Source organism: Eschrichtius robustus, chromosome 12 (genome assembly GCF_028021215.1).
Source record: "Eschrichtius robustus isolate mEscRob2 chromosome 12, mEscRob2.pri, whole genome shotgun sequence".
In the NCBI taxonomy this organism is placed as follows: domain Eukaryota; kingdom Metazoa; phylum Chordata; class Mammalia; order Artiodactyla; family Eschrichtiidae; genus Eschrichtius; species Eschrichtius robustus.
Window position 1 is genome coordinate 55,122,478 of NC_090835.1, and position 26,001 is coordinate 55,148,478.

Below are 26,001 nucleotides of genomic sequence, written 5' to 3' on the forward strand. Positions count from 1 at the left end.
AAAACTTTAAAATATGGTTTATTGGAGTAATTAGGTGTCAATGAAAAAATGTTGCCTGCCATATCAGTAAACAAAGATTTGCAGCCATCAAGCCATCACACTACAGCCACTCTGGTGAGCCCCGAGGGAACTCAGGATAGAAACAGGATGCCCACCGTCAAATCATCAGACACTGCAGCCACCGCCCACCCCACAGTGCACCCTGAAGAGACTCAGGATGAAAAAGCACAGGATACTGGCCCCAGATAGCTGAGGTGCATATCAAAGCAATGATTTCAATGAGCCCTGACTTTTGCATCTTCCCATATATTGGAAGATGCATCCTTAACTTGAGATGCCTGGTTTTCCTTAATTAACAGTAATCTTTTGCTGTTCCAACTACCTGGTTTTTGTTGCAAAAACTCCTATATATCCTGGTTCCTCCCTTACCTCTTTGGAAGCAGTCTCTCAGAGTGATCTGAGATGCTGTGTCCCAGGCTTAAGTTCTCAGTTTTGTCCAACAAATAAAACGTAATTCTCAACTTCTAGGTTGTGCCTTTTTTTTTCAGTCGACATAGGGACCCAAAATTATTTCCCATAAACACAGGGGATTCATTGAGACACATCATTTTGACTTAGGGGCTAGATATTTGATATCCATAACTTTAAATGAAGAAGTAATAATTATGGAAATACTGCTTAAAATGTTCTCGCTAGAGAAGGCATTACCACTTCAAGAAGACCTTCTGGCCTGGAATGCTTGGTCTTATCTGAGGAGCAGAGTATCATTGACTCTAACAAAGCCACTGAAAAGATAGCTGATAGAACGGTATCTATGATTTTTGAAACTGTTTTTACAGTGTAATGTGAATGGGAATCAAAACATTTGATTACATGGACAAATACACACTGTAATTCCTGGAAAACTGAAACACTGATGTTGTAGCCTAATGTTTCTCCTTTTTCTAAATTCTGCCCTGACACACAATACAATACATCATGATTGGATGAGTTACAAACGAATAATTACAAAAATTTCCAATCCTCTAAGATCAGATTTCAAGCAACACTTTAATAAATAGGTAGTAAATAGTGCATAGTTTAGTAAATATCACGTACTGGATTAGCACAAGATGAGTTCAGGAAGCCAACGAAGAAAAGGATAACTTGGTTTTCCGGATATTATTTCTAAAGAGTTTAATTCTTGCAACTAATTAAACAATCTTTATAACTGTTAGCTGGTTATGGTTAAACATTCAATAAATGAAATAAGATGACTTAAAAAATGATACGTGAAAAGGGCTTAAAAGTATAATGCATTATAAATGTTTAGGTACTGCTATTGTCATGAAACCTCATTTAACTTTGTTTTTATTTATTTACCAGCCTTTCTCTTTAGAAAACATGCCTTTTAGTGAAGAAATCATGATACAAAATTACGTGTACAATATGTGTGAACAAATAAAAATTTTAAAAATTAAAAAAATCTTCGACTACTAAGGAAAAATTACTGTCAACAATGTTCAATATTGGGATAAGTATTAACTATAAATGGCTTTTTTTTTCTTTCATATTTTTTTCTGGCTCTTTTAAGTTGTATATGATGAGAAATATTTTATAATGGAGGAAAAACCAAAGAAACATACTATATCTTCTATTATTTGTTTTAAAATTATAATTTCAGGAGGGTAGAAAAAGGTATACTATTTGTAAAAGTCATATAGATCAGAGGCCTGATTCAGAAGCAAGCTTGAAAATGTCAGGAGACATTTGGGTTTGCTGGGTCAGTAGAATACAGAAAGCTGGGAAGGATAGGGACTGTTACAGCCAGAAGGGTCAAGGTGAGAATGAGCAGGGGGTCAAGAATGAAGACTGAAAATCCAGGGTTAATGATTCAGGGTTTCTAGTGGTGGAAGCCAGTAACAATTTATAAATCCAAAGGCCAAACTGGCTGAGAAATTGAAGGTTTCATATGTGATCCCAGAAGTGTGGATATCCAAGACACTCAGAGGAATCAATAAAAATCACCAGCAAACCACAAAGTGATCAACACCCCGTCAAGCTTTTGGCCAAAGAAAGGGCTTTTAACCTCTTTCCTGTTAAGAGAGCGTGCTTGCTGAAGAGGATGTGAGAGCCTGAACTCCTGGCCTTCACAAGAGGCAAGTGGTAGGGTTTTACCGGGAATGGCTCTGGCATGGATACGTGACCACTGAGTGGTCCATGTCTCCTGGGAGAGGCAGTCAACCATGTAAGGCAGATCTCTGCTCTCACCTGCTGGAGGGATGCTCCTTGGGCTTTGTGCAGCCAGTCCCTCTTCTAAAGAGAGGATGAGGGACAAGTGAGATGGGAGACAAGGAAATGTCCAAAGCCTACAAAAGGGAGCCAATACTGCATGGTCCTGAGATAAGACAGAAATCCTACCTAACTGTCCCAAAAGATGCCAACCAACCTGTGAACCGGCTTACGGTACACTCCCTGACTTTCATAATTTCTGAACCCCCAAATCACTGCTATTCCAAATCGTATTTGATTAGTTTGCATCATTTGACCAGGGAATTTCTTTTTTTTCCCTTCTTCTTTCAAAACTCCTTTCCCTCTGCTTCTGTGAGGCTCTCCCCTAGTTTTCTTCTGACCTCTCAGAGGGCTTTTTCTTGCTCGATCTGCCTTTGAGGTGCCAATGCTCAGGACCAGGGTTTCCCTCCTTCTCTCTCCTTCTACACAACGATGACACTCACTTTCTGATCCCAACTATTGTTTATTACCAAGTGATGCCCAAATCTTGGTCTCAAACTCAAGTATCCATACTGAGTTCCAGACACTTATTGCCAAGTTAAATTAGTAAGTTCATGTATCATCAGTATCTTTTTTTAGGTTATCATTTCTTGTTTGGGTGTTTACTACTATCCTTTGGTAAAAATATCCTCTCCAGCCTTTGCTTGCACCTTCCTTTCCATCCACCAGCCATACCACCATGCTGTGAAATGTGTTCTTATGATAGGCAGATCTGACCACATTGGTGGCATCTTATCACCTTTGAGATAAAACATGGCTTGCAGAGCCCTTCATGATCAAATGTGTATGTACCTCCTGACCTCCACAACTTTCCTGTGCAATTCCAGACCCCACCCTTCACCAAACTCAGACATACACTCACCCTGCCCTATAGTGTTAACCTCTGGGCCTTTGCTGCTATAGGTTTTGGCTGGAAATTTTCTGTATCATTGTCTGAGGGAATATTGCAATGCTCTTCTCCCAGCCTCAGGCTAAATGTCATAGCCTCTAAAAGCCATTTCTCTCTCCATGAAGCATTAACCTCTGCCTTAGTTCTGCCCCCATGACGCAGGATGGGAGCTAACATGACCACACTTTGCCATGCGTATGCCTCTCTTAACCAGGCTCCTGGCTGTTTCCATCTTGGTATCTCTTCTTCCCGAACCAGTGCTTGGAATGTAACAGACTCAGTAAATGTTTGTTCAATGAATTAGTAAATGAATATATTTCCACTGCGGGGAATGGAAATTTTGTGCAGTGGAAATGTGGAGCCCCAACCGCTGGACTGTCAGGGAATTCCCAAATTTGTATTTAAAAATGGAATTGGAGTGTTTTAGATTTTCCTTATTAGCAAAATTTCCTTAAAAAAATTTCAAGTGAACTCACTCAAACGTCTAAGGACAAGGTCTCAGCCCTTGATTGATTAGTAGAGATGGGGGGAAGCAAAATGATTGTTGGGGTCATTGGGAGACCTTCCCGATGTAACAGGGCAGCCTGTGCACATGAACCATATCATGAGCAGGAGCCCAGGAGGAACTCGAGGCCCCTCCTTACCCAGGCATCTGACCCCAAGTGCAGAGAAGAGGAGATCGTTAAAAGTCCTCTTGAAATCTCCAGGAGTTTGTCAGGAATCAAGCAAATGAAATGCAGGGGATTTATCACTTAAAAAAAAAATAGTAAAAACAGGCAGAGAATAGAGATAATTTCCCTCCTTGTGTTTGGGAAGAGAACATCAAGGAGAGTTATGCTATTGTTTATGAACTCTGTCATCTCGATATTTCTCCTTTTTTGGCTTTCGCTACAGCATTCTTGTCAGACAGAGATGCTCTCCCTTATCTTACAACAGAGAAGGACAAGATAAAAAGATGCAGACAGAATTAAGACTGGAAGGCTGAGGCCGTCTATGGCGGCACACACAAAAAAGCATTGTTAAAAAGGAAGCAGGGCTTCCCTGGTGGCGCAGTGGTTAAAGATCCGCCTGCCAATGCAAGGGACACGGGTTCGAACCCTGGTCCGGGAAGATCCCACATGCCATGGAGCAACTAAGTCCGTGCGCCACGACTACTGAGCCTGCACTCTAGAGCCTGCGAGCCACAACCACTGAAGCCTGTGCGCCTAGAGCCCGTGCTCCGCGACAGAAGCCACCGCAATGAGAAGCCCAGGCACCACAACCAAGAGTAGCCCCTGCTCTCTACAAGTAGAGAAAGCCCACGCGCAGCAACGAAGACCCAACACAGCCAAAAATAAAAATAAATAAATAAATAAAATTTTTTTAAAGAAAGAAGGAAGCAGAAGAAAAGGTATCATAGCATTATACCATGTAGCTAAAGGTCTCAAAGTCTCGGGGAAAAAAAAGTGCTAGTCTAAGTTCATCATTAAAACCAAAGTTAAATGAAGCCTTGATTGATAATCATAAAAGAGATGAGAACATTGTCATATTTAATGTAAGTACTTCTGTTTTTATCTCTATCTAAATGACTGATCTTCATAGATTCCAAGACATAGTTTTGTTGTTTTTTTTTTAATTTTTATTTTATATTGGAGTATAGCTGATTAACAATGTTGTGTTAGTTTCAGGCAAACAGCAATCCAAGACATAGCTTTGTTTCACTTTTTAATATCCATGAAATCGGGGCTCACAGTATACTTGATGGCATTTGAGAGTTTGGCAAGTTTCTCCTCTTTTTTAGTGGTATTTAATATAACACTTTATCTTTAATTGATGATGTCTTAGAGTCAATGATGTAGTGTATATACTATTAATCTCCACCATAACATGGGTAAATAGGGTAAAAAAATATCAGATGCTGAGGTTGCATCCAGGGCGAGCCTGTGCAGCTAGACAGCTGAAAGTCCCAGGTATCTAGCTAGTTGATCCGTATTCTGCCAGGTCACAGCTATAGTTTGATGTTACCTTGAGGTCATAAGATGCAGCTTAAATATTGATGGGGATGATTCTGCATCTTGTGACAGGTGGGTTGCCAAGACAGTGTCAACAACTCCAGAAATCCCCCAGGTTGTTGATGCCCCACTTAGCTGCCCTGATCCGTGGAGACTGGGTCAAGGGCATACAGGAGACATGGAGATCAACCATCAGCCTTTCTCCTTCTAATTGCTTGATGTAATCTTCCCAGCCTTCAGCCCCTCCTAATTCTCCCAACACTATCCCCTCCCCAAGAATATAAGTAAGTTCTCTCATTCTCCTCCTTGGGAATGGAGAGGAGACAGAGGACTAGAGCTTGTCATCAATCACATTTTATCCAAACCTACACTATTACAGGAATTTACAAGATTTACCTTTAGTGATCATAGGTTAGTAAATATTAGACCCAGCAGCTTTAAAATAAGAGCACTTAACTAAGAAAGCATTCATGCTGAGTTACTAAGAATTCAAGTTCTTTTGCCAATGGGAATATTTCTTTTGAGATTAGAAGGGTCATTCACCTTGAGTCTGCTTTCGAAATTGCAGGCAAAGCACATGAAATGAAAACACTACATCTGGTGGGCTGGCTAACACACTTAACTGCAAGTGCTGTTGTGTATCATAACAGCCAATTGCTCTTTTCAAGATCACATATGTAAAGATTCTCCTTCAGTTCAAAGTTAAAAGGACTATTTGCAGAACCTGACCATGTTACTAGATACATCTTAACCTTTCCCCAAGGTCTCATTAAGGAAAAGAATTGGACAACTAACTGCCAAGACTATGATGTATCCAATGGAAACAGTAGCAAACTATGTAGATGATGTTTCTACTTTCATGGAATATGTTTGAAGATAACCTGAATCTACACGCAACTATTACTAAGATTTTCAGATAATTCTTTAGCTATACAATTTCATAGGAAACTGTGCTTCAGTTTCTCCTCAAAGTATTACTTCTAATGGCTCATTGGGGCAGGACTTCAATTCCGTATCTCTGAAACAAATTTTCTAATGTTCAGTATTGTAAAATAAAATTGTAGTCAATATGGCTCCCAAGCTAACAGAAATGATGAATTCCCGGGCCTGTTGTCAGGTTCTTCTCATACTTAATACGAAGGACATTGACTGGTGACTGATCAAATAGTTTGGAAGCAGGATGCACTAGTCAGAAAAGATCCAACTGAAGGCCATGGGGCCACGTGTTTGAGTTGTGCCTTGTTTTCCTCACTGCTAAGAATGTCTCAAACCATGTGCTTTACAGTAACATTGGTAACAACTACTGACAGCCAAATGCTTTCAAGAAACTCAACAAAATATTCTGTTGCTAGGGTTGCCTATCAATTGTGACTGGAGTGATAGCTTCTTCTCTACAGATTTTATGGAGAATGTTTGCTGTTACTTCCACAGACATCTACATGCCCTTCAGCATCAATAATGTCCGTATCAATGTGACCCAGTTTGGTTCCTAAAGAGCCAAAATGGCTTTTTCTCAGATGCAAAGAGGTGTGTAAATAAGAATGATATAAATGATAGTAGAAATAATTCAATGTATTAGGCTAATGACTTTTTCTTGCTAAGGAAGATACGTGAATCTTTACATTGGGTCAAATGTTTAAGGATTTTATGAAATAATTCCAAGTCTACTAGTCACTCATGGACTCATTAAATTAATGAAAACAGGATCAGAGCTTTTTCCAAATTCCTTAGAAAGTTTTATACATATTGGTTGAGTAGAGTAAGAACTAATGTCTTTAAATCCATAAAGACTGACAATAGACTGTAACACAACTCTTCAAATTAAGACAGTTGGCTCATACACTGGTAACAGTTACCTTTGATACCCATGCACATTATTTTTTACATCAGTGGGAGAGACATAAACTTAACCAAGAGACTGGATCCCATTCAATGGCAGTGATCATAAAACAAGATAAAATTGATTCTTGTTATTTGAAGTAATTCTATTCTATTAAGTCACCATGAACACTGAATTAGGGAATACTGAATCACTGCTCCTAGAGGAAATATATGGTTAGGTTCCTGCAAGAGTCTGGTCACAACATTTTCACCAACTGATCAATAGATAACCTTGTTTTATATCTATTTTTCTCTAAAGACACCATATTTAATATATATTGTTGATTCATTAACATTGAACTCAAAACCAACAGCGCTCTAAGTCATGCCTGAACAAAGCTTATCTTCACTTTTCCATATTTTTTCCGTAAGGCACATTATAGATTTCTTTCACATAGAAACACTAGACAACACTTCAGCACTACACTTGAGGACCATTTTAAAGAGTGAAAAGCATGAACAAACAAAACCTGTAACCCTAAATAAACCAAAGAAAGGACATTAGTTGATAGTATAAGAACTGAAACAAGAAGGCAAAGCATCATGCGCTCAACCTCATCTGGGGGGTATGTGTTTGGTGACTCAAACTTTTTGCTGCTCTGCACATCTTCAAATGACCATAAAAACACCATGAGTATTGATCCTGGGTACCAAATAAATTTTAGCAAGTGGGATAAATTTACAAATCTGGTTCCCACGAATAATGAAGATCAACTGTATCTTTTTTTCAAACTGATTATTTCGTGAGTCTGAGTCTTTCATTAAACAAAAGGAAATTTTATAAATTAATAGCACTATTTATAAGGATTCTAAAAGTTCCTTACACAGAAGAATTTGGTAACCTCACCCTTGAATTAGATTAGGATGCAGAAGCTTAAAGATTATTTACATTCAGTACTATGAAGTCCGTAGAATATGCAAGAAAATTCATTTGCTAATTCTTTGTTAAATCCAGAAAGTCACCAGTTGTGGCATCAGAATGCTTCTTCTGTCAAAGATAATAGTTTTGAAAGATACTGGAAAGTACTTGACCATGAGGAGTACTTTTCATAGCCACGGAGGTTGTATAAGCACTTTTGTAAACGTCATTATTTGCCAGAATAGGTAGGCTAATAATTCATCTTCTTTCCCTTTAAAAACACCAACCATGTAATTCATCAGTAGCTCAATCTTTTCCTTGGTATCTACAAGAGTTCATGTTTTTCTTTTACTTTTTTTTCTTTTTCTTTCATCTTCTCCATCCAAGTCCCCCTCTCCTTGCCAGCTCTTGGTTTTTTTGATTACATGACCTTCAAGGGAAAATTGGCTAGAAATTTGAAAATCACGTAATGTGCAGTGCCAAATAATGCTTGGAATGCAAATAACGATTGTGGATATGATCTTATAAAAACATTAACAAAACGTGGGTCAAAGTTTGTCATTCAGCTTGAAAGCTGTGGATTTGTGACTTAAACTCCAGTGTCTGACCCCGTTAGCCACTCAAGTAGAGTGCCTGGTAAATTACGATCAAAAGCAAACAATTTTGAGCATATCACAGACGTTGACACACATGATTCCTTAAAGTTCAGAAAGAATTATTATTCTCAGTTGGGCACATTAGAGGACTCAAGATTTATTAAATAACAACTCAAAGCTCAAGTTACTTCTCTTAACTTTATTCTGTCAGAGCCACTCAGCACCCATGAGCATGGATGCCTCTACGGGATGGGTGACAAAGCAGAGCTTTCCAACTTTCAGGAGAATTGGGGCTGTCGGGGGGTTTAAATGTAGACAAATCAGCTACCTACCCTGAAAAACAAACAACCAATCAATCAAATGAACAGTTAATGGTTAGTAACATGACAAATGTGAGCCGATATTCGTGCGGCTGCTGTTTTTGTGGTTATTTTTGCTGCTATTTTGGCTTTGGCTTTCTTTAACTGTTGTGTAGGTACGAAGCCAGTAACAGTCAGTGATTTTATTTCTACAACCTAAATTGTATTCAATTCTACTTGTAATCTCCTACTTTGCCACTTTAGGTTCCAAGGGGGTAGGGAGTCTGTCTCTATGTTTCCATCATGTCTGTAGTATCCAGTCTTGGATACTTTGGCTTCAACTTCATGTCACCAGCTGCATTAGCCCCTAACAAAATTCAGCCTGTACTTTGAAACTTTGAAGCTGGGCACTGACTTCTCCCCTCCAGCTAGGAAAGTCCTAGATAACATATTCCTCCCGAAGAAGGCTGTTTCATCTACATTGAAAATCTGTTATTTAGTGTAGCCACTTTTATTATCTTATCTAGACCTTCTGGAGAACTTGCTGCAGCTTCTACATCAGCACTTGCTGCTTCACTTTACACTTTGATGTTACGGAGATGGAGTCTTTCCTTAAACCTCCTTAAACCTCTGCTAGCTTCAGACTCTTCTTCTGCAGCTTCCTCACCTCTTTCACCATTCCTAGAATTGAAGAGAGTTAGGGCCTGGCTATGGATCAGGCTTTGGCCTAAGGGAATGTTGTGGATGGTTTGGTCTTCTATCCAGACCACTAAAACTGTCTCTGTGTCAGCAATAAGGCTATTCTGCTTTTTTATCATTCATGTGTTCACTGGAGTAGCGCTTTTAATTTCCTTCAAGAACTTTTCTTTTGCAGTGACTACTTGGCCAACTTTCAGCCTATCTGGGCTTTCGACATGCCTTCCTCACTAAGCTTAATTATTTCTAGCTTTTGATTTAAAATGAGGGACGTGGGACTCTTCCTTTCACTTGAACACTTAGAGACCATTAATTAGCCTAATTTCAGCATTGCCTCAGAAAACAGGGAGGCCCGAGAAGAGGGAGAGAGATGGGGGAATGGCCAGTGAGTGAAGCAGTCAGAACACACGCACCATCTTATACGGACACAGTTCATGATGCTCCAAAACAATCACAATAATCCCATCAAAGATCACTGATCACAGATCACCATAACAAATATGATAATAATGAAAAATTTTGAAATAGTGCGAGAATTATGAAAATGTGACACAAAGACAGGAAGTATGGAAATGCTGCTGGAAAAATGGCACCAATAGACTTGCTCAATGCAGGGTTGCCACAAACATCAATTTGTAAAAGACACAACATCTGTCAAGTGCAGAAAAGGGAAGTGCAGTAAAACGAGGTCTGCCTGAATGCAAGTCTAGTCATCTGCTACTCAGCCAGACATTAAAGTGATGGGCAAAAATGTAAAACAGTGCCTTTCTTCTAAAAAAAAAAAAAAAAAAAAAGTCTTTAATTTGAAAAATATAGTACTTTCCATAAAAAAGTACTATTTTTGTTAACAGGTGATGGGTTTATTTTTTTAATGAACTAATAACTAATAATTTTTAAGAGTATAAAGGAAAACAAAGACCAAAGAATTTGAGGAAGGCTGCATTAAGAAATAAAATGGTAAGACTGTTAGAGCCCTTGGAAAGACAGGGCTCACAGCCCCAATCCCTGGCCCTTCTGCTGATAGCTTTGGGTGTCACTTGAGAGATTAGTTAATAACTTAAAAATATTCCAGTGTTCTTCACTTCTGCAAAAGTATGTCTGCCAGCATATACTTATATTTCAAAACCTGGCTAATTTACACTAATTTATGTGTATAACGTGTTCAGTAATAGCATTTCACCAAACTATGCTAGAAGAACGGTTATCAAAATGCCACCCAGAATAAAACAGCTTTACATAATAAATTAAAATTTTAATTAGCCTATCAATTTTCATGTTTAAGGTACTTCAAAGTTGCTTGCAAGCCACTGGTTTTGTATCTGAAGCATTGCCTCAGAAATCTTTTTCACGCTATCATTTTTCACCTGACTCAAGAGAGAGGACAAGTAAACATTAGCCTCATTCTGGGCTATGATCTCAGGTTGTGAAGCAGCAGAATCTAAATGATCATTTTTTATTTTATCTAAGGCAACGATGATTGAAAGGTTTACCATTATTTTATATAACAAAACAAACAAGCAAAAACAAACCGCCCAAATGATCTCCTTATAAAGCTGGAATGCCAAAGGGCTACAAGGTAAATAAAACACAAAACCACCCACCAGAAATGGACTTCAAGGGAAGATGCATGTCTCAATCTGGGTGAGGGAAGGAAGCAAAAAGTCCTCTCTAAGAATCTGACCCACAGTCCTTCTCTGGTTGTTTCAATTGATAAGATCTTTGCGGTCAAAGACCTAAAGCAGAGAATGTAGACAGTACCCCCAGGTGACTTCACAGGAGAAAATACAAATTGTCTTGCCATTGATTATAAGGGGAGAGTCCATTTTAGCAGTGCCAAAATGTGGAAAAACAACAACAACAAAAATGTGTGTCTTAGAAACAATGAAATACAGTAACTAGAACTGACTGGTTTATAAGAAATGATTAAATATTGTTTACATAGGATTAATTTGTATGATGACATACCTTATACACCATACTAATATACATACTTTTATTTAGTCTAGCAAGTACTATGCAAGGGGAAATAGAAGAAAAAATATATGTAATAATGGGCAAAGTTATCCAATATTCTTGGTGTGTCTACTTCTAAGACCATAATCACATAATCACAGAGTAAAAATTAACATGCTCACCTCAAAACCAAGATATCTGATAAGTGTATTTTCAGTTCATGCCATTTCTTTTTCTGATTTCTTTCCTCTGAAATGTATCTGCATACTTGGAATATGTTTTTATTGGTCACAGATAAATTTATGATGGTCCCTTGATTTTCATATTCAACAAGAAAACCTATAGCTCTTAAAAAGCAACTTTTGAAAGCAAAGATTAAGAATATACTTCAAAACCTACATTTAAATTACAAGGTGCCTGGGTCCTAAATCTGACTCCACAATGCTTCCATGGCAATAGTACCCGTGGTCTTTATCATGCTCTAAACCCAGAGCCCTGGATTCTGTATACAGTAGCAGGATGGCCGCTCTTTAAGTTTACATTTCTTTTATGTTTATTGGTTTGGTTTCTAAGAAATGTAGACTCAAGTGAGGTGTCTTGCTGCAATTGGTATCTATTCAGTGAATGTAATAATATAGGAACTGAAATTTCAGTCATCATTGCTAAGTTACCTAGTTAAATATTGAGGCTTTGGGGTTATGGTCTGTGATCCAGAAATCTCTAATCAGTGGGCATTTGACTCAAGAAAATTTTGAAAGATCAAATGAGTCTTTCTAGACCATGGATAACTGGCGTGGGACCATTGTGAAATCACCTTTCTTCTGGGGGCAGTGGGCTACCTGATGATCACAAACTGCCTACTAAAAACACACGGTCACACCCTGTTCTCTTCTGTTCTGACTGCCTTTCTAAAATTGAAATATTGAAACTCTTGTTTTCTTTTTATTAGCTTCAAGTGTTCAATGGTGATTCTCTTTTTCCTTAAGGTAATGAGTTATAGATTATACAGTACTTAAACATAGCTATCCACTTTACAAGGGGTTTTGAGCTCTGCATGGAAATACTCAAAACAGACTACAGTCTTAGAAACTGAAAAAGGGCTAAAGGTTTTGCTGAGAAAAAAATCCCACCCTCTTTTCTTTCCTTACAACTGTAATCTCAGTGTTGAAAGTATAAAATGCTGCATCAAGTAGGATGCCTCTTAAATGATAAATGGATGAAGTAGATGCTTTGAATAGAAATACTAAATAAAGCTCTTCTGTTGAAATGATGGCCTTGGTACAAAATGGCATTTATTCAAGGCATTCAAACAACTCAATTCTATTTCACAAAGAATAAAAAGACCTCTTGGAAGCCCAGACACCTTTTCCTTGTCTTCTCACAACAAAAATAACCAACAGAAATCCATTCCCAAGTGGCACTGGAGCCATAAGCTTGCTTTTCTACTGTTTTGTGTTAGGAGAGTAAAGGGATAATTAACTGTTAAGTGCTTTTCTCCTTGTTGGGAAAAGCAAAACCTTGTGTGCGTCTGCTTTTCTTTCTCCTTGACCAACAGAAAATGTCATATTTTATATTGATATATACATATATAAGACACATATCAACATGTTTATGAGCACATGGGCATTTCGTAACTACACATATATGTGCAAGTGGAACATCTCAACAGTAGAATGAAATAAATTTAAATTTTTGTTTGTATTTTTCAAACACAAACATTTAACTCTCACTACTGTTTTCACTGAAAATATTTTCTTAAGTAATTATACCCTCATTTTTTAACTATGACACAATTATGGATCAATTCTTTGTGGCTAAGTCTTTCAGTGAGTATTATAGGGTTCAAGTTTGGTTAAAGACAGAAGACTTACTGTAGTGCAGAACTGAGGTCGATTTGGAAGTCCTATACTCCTCCTGAACTAATTTTATTCTGATTAAATCAATATAGGCTTGCTCATTTGCCATCTGGTTTTCTACAGGACCTGGTTCTCTCACAGCCCCGTGTGTCTGTCTTGCCACCCTCCTGAGGGATGTCTGCGGCCACATTTCTGAGCACAGGTCAGTCAGGACTCACCTCTCCTTCCCTGGGCCAAGGCCTTCCGTTCTGGGTGTATTTACTTTGATTCTGTCGCTTCTTTTGTCCTCCATCAGCGAATTTGCACAGTAAAGGCTCACTAGGGGCTGGGAAGATAAGAAACCAATTTTACATTAGCAAATCCCCTTTAAAAATAAGTGATTATGTGAGTCACAGTAGTGCTTTGTAATGCATATCTTTTGAAGTCCTCTTGTTTCTGGAGAGACATTTGGCCCCCTTTTAGTTTCAACTCTGTTGGCGGCTGTTCTAACTAACTGGCTTTCAAAAAAGTACTGGCAGACCATAAAAGAATATAACAAATATTGTTGAAAAAATAATCAGTTGAAGCAGAATGTGAACTTGCCTTAGAAGTAAAGAGACAAGAATCAACCCCTTCCGATTATGTTGGTGTTAAAAACAAGACAACAAGCCCTAAATGGAGTCACTTATGCTAAGCTCCATGTCACCAAACAGAGACTTATAGTTTCAGCCTCTCTGAGAAATGGAATCTGAAACCAGTCCATCAGGAAACCCTTGGTCAGCACTAGAGAGGTAGGTAACCTGCCTGACAGACCCGTGCATCCCCTAAAGGAAAGGGACCTTGTCACAACCAATCCACTTTTTGCTAGTATGCCTTTCTTGTCCCACTCTTTTCTGCCTATAAAAGTCTTTTATTTTGTACAGCTCCTGGGAGCTCCATTCTCTCTGCTGGCTGAGATGCTGCCCAATTCATGATCTCCCACATGTGGTCCTAATTCTTTACCCTTCCCTGTATCCTTGTCTTTTGCCATGAATGACTGCTGACTGAGGGGCTCAGTTTTTCTGAGTGCCTGCCATGTATATAGGAAGTATACATGTTATTAAACTCCTGTTTGTTTTTCTCTTGTTAATCTGTCATTTATTACAGGGGGTGCCTCAGTCAAGACTTAGAAGAGTAGAGAGAAAATTATTTTTCCTCTCCTACTATACATATGTGTATGTGTGTGTATGTGTATATATACATTTAAAAGTCTTTTTTTTTGTGTGAAACCTTGGAAGCTATAGAATTGGGGAGCAGCCCTGGCAGGAAAAGAAAAGACTGAATGAACGATTAACCTTAAGATTTCTTTTATCCACTAGCATAAAAAATTGTGCAGAAGCATCCTTGAAACAAATATTACCAGATAACAATAGTCTAGCTTGCCAAGGATCAAATATAGATAGACTAGGAGATTCTGGATTTTAAACCTATCTTGAAGTTTACCATTATTGAAAAGAGAAATTTCAAAAAATTGTTTTTAACACTAGGGGAAATTTAAAAAGTCATGGGGTGAGACTTTCTTAGCTTTCAACTGAGATATCTTTGCAAATTGTGTTTTACCGTGTCTTAGAGGCTTCAAATCTTAGCCACCCTGATATTCAAGGATCTTCATAAACTGTTAGGCTATGGATGTTGACAATGACCTATGTGTATTTATTGACATTGCTAAGTTGAAACATCTCCTGTTACTTTCTTAATTTGAAGATGATTATGATGGGAAAGAAGATAGGGCCACAATGTTTCGCTAAATGAATTAAAAAATAAAACCCCAGAAACAAATGTTCAAATGTGTCATTAAAATAAGATGGAATATCCATAATATTACCCTTGAATTGCAGGCATGTCATTCTGATTGTTAGTTTCCCAAGGGACTATTTTATTCAGAGTGGAAGAGAAAACATTAGTAAATTATATTAATTAGATTTATATAATCTTCTAGTCCTCATGTAATTTCTAAACACCTGCAAGATAAATATCTCAACTCCTCAATTAGAAGATAAGAATTTGTGCCCTTAATCTTACCTTTCATCTGTCTCCTCCTCTCCCCCAGTGGTTTACAGTGCCCTCACCTCTAAATGCCTTTCCTCCTGCCTGAAATTTCCTTTTGCATCTCCCTCCTACCCTGCCCCCTGGACCCATACCCTCCATCTGGCAAACTACTAATCAAACGTCACATTCTTCTGGAAGCTGTCTCTTACTACCCCATGTCACTTCAGAGTGAAATTCCCTAATGCTTACTTGGCAGATTTTTTTCACAGGTTCAATGATGTTTTGAAACCGAGAAGGACCCTGTGGGGCCCTCCTGGGTACAAATCCTTTCCGTGTCCCCCATTTCTTCTTTGTAGGAAATAGGCTTCATTCAGCCTCCTTGATCTTCCCTGAGTTCCAAAGGGTAGATTCAAAGAGTTGCTAATCAGGGAGAGGAGAAAATGCAGGAACAAAGGAGGAACAGGCAAGAACCACTAGTGCAGCCGCCCTGGGGCAGGGTCCTGGTTCCTCCTCAAGGAATATACAGAACAATGTACTCTGAGTTCTTCTGCAGGAACTAAGGCCCCCACCCAGGTGGAGGATGGTAACTTCAGGCCAAGCACAAAATTCCTGGATACCACCCTGCTACCTCACCACCAACCAATCAGAAGAAGGTCTATACACAGCGGAAGATAACAAAGACTCTGAACCCCTCCCCAAATGATTCTTCCTCTAAAAACTTTCATGGTTGAGCAGAAACTTGGGAGTTGGTTCTTGGACACGAGTCCACCTTCTCTCCAGGTTACTGGTCTCCTGAATAAAGCAATCTTTTCTTTTCAACCAACACTTGTCTCTTGAGTATTGGCTTTTGAGTGGTGAACAGCGGAAGCTGATTTTGGTAACACTTTCTGTTTGTGTTAAGTCTTCTAACAGTAATAAGTAATTACCAGGCTTGAAGGTGGAAAGTGATTATAGCAGAGTTCTGGGTGAAGTTTGTGTGTGTGTGTGTGTGAAAATTGTTAACAGCATTTTGCACATAGATATACATAATACTTGACAGTGTTGCTATTCAAAGTGTGGCCGAAGCACCAGCAGCAGTGGTATCAGCACATGGGAGCCTGTTAGAAATGCAGAGTCGAGGGCTCTTTCCCAGATATACTAAATTAAAATCTGTATTTGCACCAGATCCCAAGGTGATTCCTGTACGCACTGAAGTTTGAGAAGCACTGATGTGATTATGACTGAATCCTTAAGGAAGGAGGAATATACCTTAGATGTTAAACATGAATCCTCTGAATAATGAGACGATTTCAGTAGCACAGAAATATTATATTGTCTACAATTTCCTTATTGCAGTATTATGATGCCAATTGATTTTGTTTAGTCTCTTTTAACAGTAGTTGAAATAGAAGCTAAATGAAGAAAAGGCCTTTGTGGAAGTGAGATGCAGTTATAAGCCACAGATTGTAATGTGCTAGAAGACATTATGGTCTCTCATGTAAATGGCGAATATTTAAAATATAATTATAACAATGCATGGCAATAAAGTTGCATGGTAATTATGAAGAAGTAATTACAATTTGCTTGCTTAGTGGAGTATTTCTAGTCTTCCAAACTCTGCATTAAACATAAAACATCGAATGCATAAACTGATAAAATAATCTAATGGTTTACAGGATTTGATATTTTAAGCAAATGAACAGACGACAAGTATTTTGCTTAGCAAAATTAATGTAAAACCCTATATATTGATTTTTATTTAAACCTAACACAACTTCAGTTTTATGATTCATTAAAAATGTTTCTAACATCGTATCTTGTAAGTAGATATTGACATACATTTCAGCTAATATGTATTAATAGCAGAATTCCTGCTGTCCCTTAGAGAAGTTGAACAATTTTTAATTTTTAGCGTTCAGTTTATTTAAATTCGTCTAGTATTTATATTGGATTTGTGGTGATGCTTTTTAAAAAATATCTCTTTATTATCATAACTTACAAGTCTGATGTTTTAAATATTAAATTTAAAAATTTCTCACCTCAGATAGATTATAAATCTTACTTCAGAAAAAAAAAGTAGAGTGGGAGGAGCTGGTAGAGAGAGTAAGCTAATGACAACAGAAGCAGTTTACTGGGGGCGAGCTTAAAAAATCTTTGTGTTAGAGTAGAGGGATGAGATGAAAACAAATTAAAAAAAAATTTCAAGAACTAAGATAAAATATGATAACATTTTAATCTAGAAACTATCTTTTTTTTTCAGGTATGGATACGAATTCGTTTTTAATTAAACTATCCCTGTGATATTCAGGGTGACTTGTACATTAAAAAGCTGTTCCTACTAATGAATTCAAAAACGATAGTAATCAAAGGCTGTTAAACTTAGAAACACTTTTAACACATTCATTCATTAAAAAAAGAAAACTGAAAGCTATTCAGTATACGTGTATGTTTCACTACCCTGGACCCTGGACCTGACAGAGTGGTCAGTCTAGAGGCAAAAAGACAAGTAAAAGGAATACTCGAATGGATGGCAATGGCTGTCATAATAGAAATATGGATCGGTATTTGGGGAACAGAGAATGGATGTCTGCCTCTAGCATGATAGCCATAGAACATCCTCTAGCTTAGAAATCACCCCCAATACCACAGAGTTTGGAAACGTCACCGTTCAGGTGCATGGTTCTCTCCGTGCCAAGTGCCAGATCACGACCTGAGCACAGGAAGGACTAATACCAAGTCTGGCTAAAAGCAGGCTTCTATCAAATGTTCGCTAAATGAAAATATTAATAAATGAGATGGATACAATGACAGGATGTAGTTGAAACACTTTTAGAATTCCAGATGAATACTGCCAGCACTAGAACTGAGAACAAAGAACAAAGAGCCTGGCTCAGCCCCCAGCCCTAGGTCCTTAGCCACTGCTGTCACCAACAGGGCACCGTCAGGGGAATTTGGGATGAAAAACAGGATGCGGCACTCTGTGCTTTGGACAAACAGGCCCCTTAGACAGTTAGATGTAGAGGTCAGGGAGAATTTTAATGAGCCCCGATTCTTGCTTCTTCCCATTGATAGAAAAGCACTAACATCATTAACTTAAGATATTTGTTCTTTGTGACTAGCAGTAATTTTTTATCAAGGTGTATGCTTGACTGCGCATATTCCCAACCAAAAATCATATGTAAGCTAGTTTCTCCACTACCTTTTTTGGAATAATTCCCTCAGAGCTTCTGAGAGGCTGTCTCCCAGGCCACAGTCCTCAGTAAGGTCCCTGAATAAAACTTTAACAACTCCTATGTTGTGTGTTTTTCTTTAAGTTGACACAACAATGTATTTGGACTTTCAGCCCTTACTATAATTCTCCATAGTCCTTAAGCTTCCTGCTGTCTTCTACCTGATCAGGATCCCTAATTCCTTCATATGCAGACAGAAGTAGCCTGTACTGACATGGGATAAATAATAATGATGTACAAATTATGGATATAAGTCTGGTTCTAACTCTATGTTAGAACCCATGTCCTTATTTTTTTACTACTACCTTTAAAATACTTGCAGTTAGATGCAGAAAACAAACTTATGGTTACCAAGGGGGGAAGGGGGGACAGGGGTAAATTGAGAGATTGGGATTGACATATACCCACTACTATATATAAAATAGACAACTAATAAGGACCTACTGTATAGCACAGGGAACTCTACTCAATACTCTGTTATGACCTGTATGGGAAAAGAATCTAAAAAAGAGTGGATATATGTATATGTATAACTGATTCACTTTGCTGTATAGCAGAAACTAATACAACACTGTAAATCAACTATACTCCAATAAAAAATAATTAAAAAATAAATAAAGTGCTTTGCAGTAGAAAAATAAAATAAAATAAAATACTTGCTGTTATATCCAGGAAAGTTTGCAGATGAATTCCTCTGATTTGTATGCAAATGAGTTGCTATTTTCTCTCCCACATATGCTTTATAATGACAAAGTTCACATGCATATATGTATGTGTATATCTATAGCTACATATCTTCCTAGATGTAGAGACAGCAAGTCCCAAATCTAGACCACAACTGACATGACACACATTACTTGAAGGTTACAGCACTGAATTATTATATTTTGGAGTTAGAAAGCCCTTTGCATATGGCAAAGTGGGCTATTTGGTTCCATTTCCTTTCAACTTCTACGGCCTGTTTACCATTTAACTATGTTTTGTATACTAAATGAGGTATAGTTATTTGGACAGTTCTTAGTTGTACTAAACTTCCATCCTGGAAGGCCTATAGTCCATGTCTGTCATTTGATCTTAAAATGTATTTAATTTAAACTCTTTATTTTGCCGATAAGGAAAATAAAAGTTCCATGAATTGCCAGCTAAATTGTGGTAGCTGATAGAAACATCATACCCAGAACCGTGTATTCTGGATTTCTAATCAAACACTCTCTCCAACTGCTTACCTTCCACCTTCCCCATCAGAGGTAAAAAGAAATGAGTTTTAGGCAGTTCTTGTGCTTGAGCCATAACTTTGGGATGGAGCAAAAAGACTGAATATTCACTAAGATATGATTACTGTGGTTCTCTGAGCACAGGTTAGAATTAGAAGTGAAAACCAAGCATTCAATGAGATCTGCTAAGATGATTTGTACTGCCATTCTAATAACAGTTTATTTTAACAGAATAAACAAATTACATGGGTAATATTTACAAATGTCAGACACATGTGTACTCCTATCATTTAGGCCAAAGAAATGTAAAATGGTGGAAACAAAAAGTTAATAACACTTAAAGAAAGTGTAATTTGCATGTACACTCCCAATTTTATCTTTCTGAAATGGATTAGTGCTTCTATTTAGTTGCAAACAAAATTCTCTACTATGGGAAGCAGGCTGACAGAAAAAGAAAATTCTCCAGAGTGACAACAAAAGCGGAACAGCTGTTTGCCTAAAAAAAAAGAGAGAAAAAACATAGTATGTTTTTTTTTTTTTGATAAATCATATTATGGCTAAGTAATTATCTCAAGCTCACCTCTCTGTTTCAAGTATTAAAACAAACAGACTGGTGGTTGCCAATGGGGAGAGAGTTGGGGGAGGGATGGAGTGGGAGGCTGGGGTTAGCAGATGTAACCTTTTATATATAGAATGGATAAACAACAAAGTCCTAGTGTATAGCACAGGGAACTATATTCAATATCCTGTGATAAACCATCATGGAAAAGAATATGGAAAAAAAACATATATATATGCATAACCGAATCGCTTTGCTGTACAGCAGAAATCAACACAACATTGTAAATCAACTGTACTTCAATTAAAAATTTTTTAAAAATATAAAAAAAGGAAACAAACAAGCAAGGCACCATCTCTTTCTTATTTGTAACAATTCTCTGATAATTCTTTTCATATAGAAAAATTTATTCTTAGAAGAAAAACCAAACCTTGTTTAGGGGAATAACATTAGAGAGAAAGTTAAGGATTCAAGTAGATGAGACACAATGTACATGTTGGAGGTACGACTTTTTCCTTATGACTGAAACCTCATCTGTGCTGAGTGAAGACACCAAGAAAGTGCACAAAGCACAGGTACTTCCAAGAAGCACCAACTGACTAATCTACAACTGGCTGACTTACCTGTCTAGCAACAGATTGGGGAAGCTTGTGTAGCTGGAAGGCAAAACATCAAAGGAAAATGTTTCTAAGATAAAGAGTCTTTAAAACAAGGAGAATCTTATTTACTGACCAAGATGGACCATATCTGGTCTTGTCTTCCTCTTCCCCTCCCTCATATTTCCGTGGTGCTGTACTTGCCCCTGATAGACCTCTTTGCATACTATATGTAATCTTTATAGATTACTACACACTCTATGTAACATGGCACTTTTTATAAGAAAGAGGCACAAAGAAGAAAAAATACACGGCAATAATCTTATAGTACAGATATCCCTTTGATATTAAAAATCAATAAACACAAACAAAAGAAGGACATTCTTGGTAGTAAATTCAAATTATACAAAGGTTAAAAACAAAAAGTATAAGACCCCTTCTCAACTCCCCCCAACCTCTTTCTTATAACTCCTTCCAGGAAAATGCATAAATATATACCTACTAATCCATCTTCCAGTTATCTGGTTCTTTTTTTTTTTTTAATTCCAAAGGGAACACTCAGAATGTGGGTTTTATTGTTTGTTTAATCATATATGAAGAGTCAGCACATATCATCCTTTTGAAATGCTGCTCAGTATTGTAGCATAATTATCACGTACCATAATTTATCAGTGTCCATCAATAGGGGACCAGCTAAATCTCATTAAATTTCCATAACGCGTGCCCATGTTCTTCTCCACTATTAGGAGAATTTGATTTGATTGGAGTCGGGAGCTGGTCATATTCACCTTTGCCCAGCATCCACCCCAGTGGCCTAGCAAATTGTCTGAGAGAAGCACACAATTCATTATCTGCTGATCAAATTATTAAATACATGAAGACAGATAGACAAGAAAACTTCTTAAGATTCCTTACGTTAATGAAATTCTAAAGGATTTAAGAGTGAGAGCACAACCTTTTCCTCTTTTAAGAGAGAATAGAGTCCCATAATTTCCATATTTAAATATAACTAGCCAGCCTGCTTGAAAAATCAAAAAAAAAGAGAGAATTTCAAGTCCTAGTCTCAGGTATAACTCTAATTTCACATGGAGCTCATGTTACCTGCCCTAAAAACAAACGGAGAGGGAACCAGAGTGAGGAATCTTATAATGAAAAACATCAGGATTTTTCCCAGTATCCACTTACAATCCTCCACCAAGGAAGCAAACACATATGCACCCCCAAACTGAACCCAAACTCAGGTCAAGAAAACATAGGTCAATTTCCTGTATGCTGTTTCTAAGCATATATTACCTGGGCTAGAGACTGAAAGAATTCCCAAAATGCAGTGAACTGAGTTAGTAGAAATAAATATATTCCAGTTTCAAAGGGAAAGCTGTATATAAATGGGTAGGTATCCGTTTACAGGGATCCAGGCACCAGCTGGGAGGAGAACATCCCTTCTGTGGATGAAGGATTTATAGGGGCAATGGCTTGGGATGGAGCTTTTTTTAACTCAAGATTCAAGGAACTAAAATTGTGACAATTTGAAGAGTGCTTTCATGGAGCCTGAATCACTTACTAATCGATACTAAGTAAATTTAGCCGAGACACTAGAAACTGTGTTCTTCAAAGATGTGTTAAAGACCATATGTGCCATAAACGTCTATAGATAAATCTATCTAAGGAGTCATACAAGGAATCAGTCCTCGCTATGGAGGAGTTGAGTGTAAAAACAATGCATACAAATGGCTCTAAAATAGAATATCCATTTGTTCTTGCTACAGAAGCAAAGGGATAAAACAGTTTAGGGCTAGACCACCCCAGAGGAAGATTGAGCAACTATCCTAAATTCATTTTTCTTAGATAGGTATCAATTCTTCCATTGGGACTGGACATTAAAGGTATTTTATATGGATTTCTATTGCCTATAGATCTTCCTATAATGCAAACTTTTTCATGTTAATCTTCCATATGTCCACCTATAGGATAAAGTCCAAACTCCTTAGCACAAAATGCTATCCAAAATCATGACCTAAATATACACATCTCTATTTCCACTTACAGGACTACTCAGAAGGTGTTGAGACCTTTCACACCTTCCTAGATTTGCTTATACTGATCCTTCTGTCCTGACTGGCTTCCCATTTTTCCCACTTAATCATTTTCATAGAATCTTTCCTGACCTCTTTTTCCACGCCCCCTGCCCCAAGTTCCCATAGAGAGACCTTACCATTAATTAATGTTTTAATACATTCAATCAATTCATTCATCCAACCTTTCCTGAAATATTTTCAAAATTAATTTGAAGCATAAGTGCTATCTACCAGGTATTGTGCTATCCATGAAAGATTTAAACAGGGAATAAAATGGACACATTTATTCCCACACAGTTCTAGCCCTTAAAGAATTTTCTTTCTGATAGCAAAATAGACATTAAACAAGTGATAAAAAAATTGCAAGTTGATTCCAATCTCTTCCTGTGTGCATCTACCATATAGACATCTAATTTGGCATGTGTAAAACACTGCTGCTCGCTCAGGTTTATATGTCTTTCTCTACCAAATCAAAAACCTCTTGAGGGTAGGCTCCCTGCATTATTCATCTTTGTTTTCCCCAAGCATAATGTAGCTTCTGGATCATAGTCGATTACACACACACACACACACACACACACACACAATTTTAGTAAGCATGCCTATTTTTCATTTTTAGGGCAGAAGACACCCAGAAAACTGTCCCATGACTTGACAACAGAAAGCACGGAGGATGTTCTTCAGTCCGGTTGGGCAGTGGATATATCTGTCAAGTTTTTAAAGTATTTTTGCCTGAAGAGAGTCTCTAAATTTCTTAATAATACATTTGGTGTTTAATAAGCCTGCAAGGAAGGCTTTTTTATCTAAAGTAGGCATGGAAACCTTTTCCTGGTTTCCTAAAGATTATTGCAAATTTGGCTACTGTAAGCAACTGTGGTTTGATAATATATTCTTTTTTAACCTAAAAATAATGATAATCAAAGAAGTAAACACTTTGTATCGAACACAGCATGTATTTCCTGGACATGGTGATAAGATAGAAAACCTGTAGCAGCAGTCACCAACCAGGGATATATAAAAGCTTTCCTGAAAGGAAAAAGCAATTGACACAGTTCTCACAAACTGAGGATAGTTCAAGGTGTGATGTGTATGGTCATTTTGCTGATCATGAATTTTATTTTCACATCTCAGTCTTACCATTTATTCATTATAAAACCTTGGATGAGCTGCTTACGATTTCTGGAACTTACTTTTAAATTGTGGCTGCTCCCTGATTCATGGGATCACGTGACTTTACCTTCAGCACTTAACCCTAAATCTGGTATATAGTACCTCAGAGTAAATATTAGTTGAACGAATGAAAGATTGGGAGTAAATGTGTGACAATTACATAAGACAAGCAGAGAAATAGCTTTTTATGAACCATGAAGCATACAAATGTTAGGTGTTATTAATATCTTTGGGGCACACGTAAAAAATATGACTTTTAGAGCCATTTCCCTGGAGCCATTTCTCTCTTTTATTCCCACCATAGATAATATCGTCAATTGAAAATAGACCCCGAACTGCAGGCATCACAGTGATGAATTTCAAGTGATGAGTTCAAAGGTTCTGTTTTAGACTCTAAAACTTAAAGTGGTAAAAAAAAAAAAAAAAAAAAGGAGAGCTTTCTTTTTATATGGATTATGATCTGTTTTACCAGGGTCAACTTTGGGAAAAGACCTCAATATGCTGAAGTACTATAAAACACTCTGCTTTGTTTCACTCTTGTAGATACAGCCCATGAGAGACCTTGTCCAACTTGCCAAATAATATCAATATAAAGGACAAAGTACTACTATTCTTTACTTTTTCCATTTTGGATGCTCTTAAAAAAAGTTAGCTAATGTCAAGCCAACATCTGTCTTCTTCTCTCTATGGGAATGAAATGAAACACACCTCTTACTAGGTCTGGTGAACTGCTCCTGTCTTGGTTTGGGCATCTCACATTGCAATCTTACTTGGCTAATACCCTGAGGCCTTCCGAGGAGTAGAGAGGAGTTCTTCTGAAGGGGGTCATATCTAGAATCCATCATGTGGTTGTTCATGTGGGAAGATGGTTCTAAGTAGAATGTCTGTATCTAAAGTCAATCCCCTGGTTTCTCATATGGGAAGCTGGTCCTGAGAAGACTGGTTTTAGATGGTCAGGAGGGTGAACCCCTTGCTTTTTACCAAAATACAATGAGAACAGATATATCAGAATATTCTCCTGTTGGCAGATATAAAAATGAAAAGAAAGTAAATTGTAATTTAAGATTTGATCAGAACTGTAGGTTCTAAAGAACAGATGAGCTTTTGTAAGATGAATTATATAGTTAACAATTTTGAAATGAAGCTTCTTATGTCTGATATTGTGCTACATGCTTTAGTGCATTGTCACATTTAGTCCTCAAAATGAATCCTGTTTCTGAGATAAAACCATTTTGAGATTAAAAAGCAAAACAAAACAAAACAAAACTAAAGGTCAGTGAGTTTAGGCAAACTGAACAAGTATCACAGCTAACAGATGTCAGAACCGAGATTTAATCTCGTCTTTGATATTCTATCATTCACTCTGTTTCCTGTATCATATTATCCCCTCTTCCTTACTTCTCATCACAATTGTCACAATCTTGATTGATTACAGCCTTTTCTCAACAGTAAGGGAAGAACATTCATTCATTCAACAATTATTTATTGAGCACTTACTATGTGCCAGGTATTATTCTAGAACCTACAGAACTAAACTAGTGAACAAAGTCCCTGCTATCACAGACAGTATACTGTAGTCAAGAGAGACAGCCACTAAGTAAGCACTTTTATAAATATTACTTCATTTGTGATAAGTACTAAAAAAAAACAGTCAAGGCAATGTAAGGGGCAGAGAGTGACAGAAAAGGAAGTCATATCTTAGATACAGTAATCTGGAAAGATCTAGACAAAGACCTAAATGAAAGAAAGGAGAAAGTTTTGGAGCTATGAGGAAGGACAGTGTTCCAGGAAAAAGGACAGAAGTACAAATGCTCTGAGGGGAGTGCATGCTTGGCTCTTTGGAAGAATGACAATGAAGTGACAGATCCAAGTGGGGAAGA

At 37.5% G+C, this 26,001-nt stretch overlaps 1 protein-coding gene across 10 annotated transcripts in view; it reads right to left on the reverse strand.

The window, feature by feature from the left end:
• Nucleotides 1-26,001, reverse strand: part of RBMS3 (RNA binding motif single stranded interacting protein 3) — a 705,499-nt gene that overhangs the window by 117,811 nt on the left and 561,687 nt on the right. For all 10 annotated transcript variants that reach the window (XM_068558019.1, XM_068558022.1, XM_068558021.1 and 7 more), the window contains exon 7: nt 13,510-13,616. In XM_068558019.1, the coding sequence (XP_068414120.1) occupies nt 13,510-13,616 (107 nt within the window). The remainder of the gene's footprint in view (nt 1-13,509; nt 13,617-26,001) is intronic.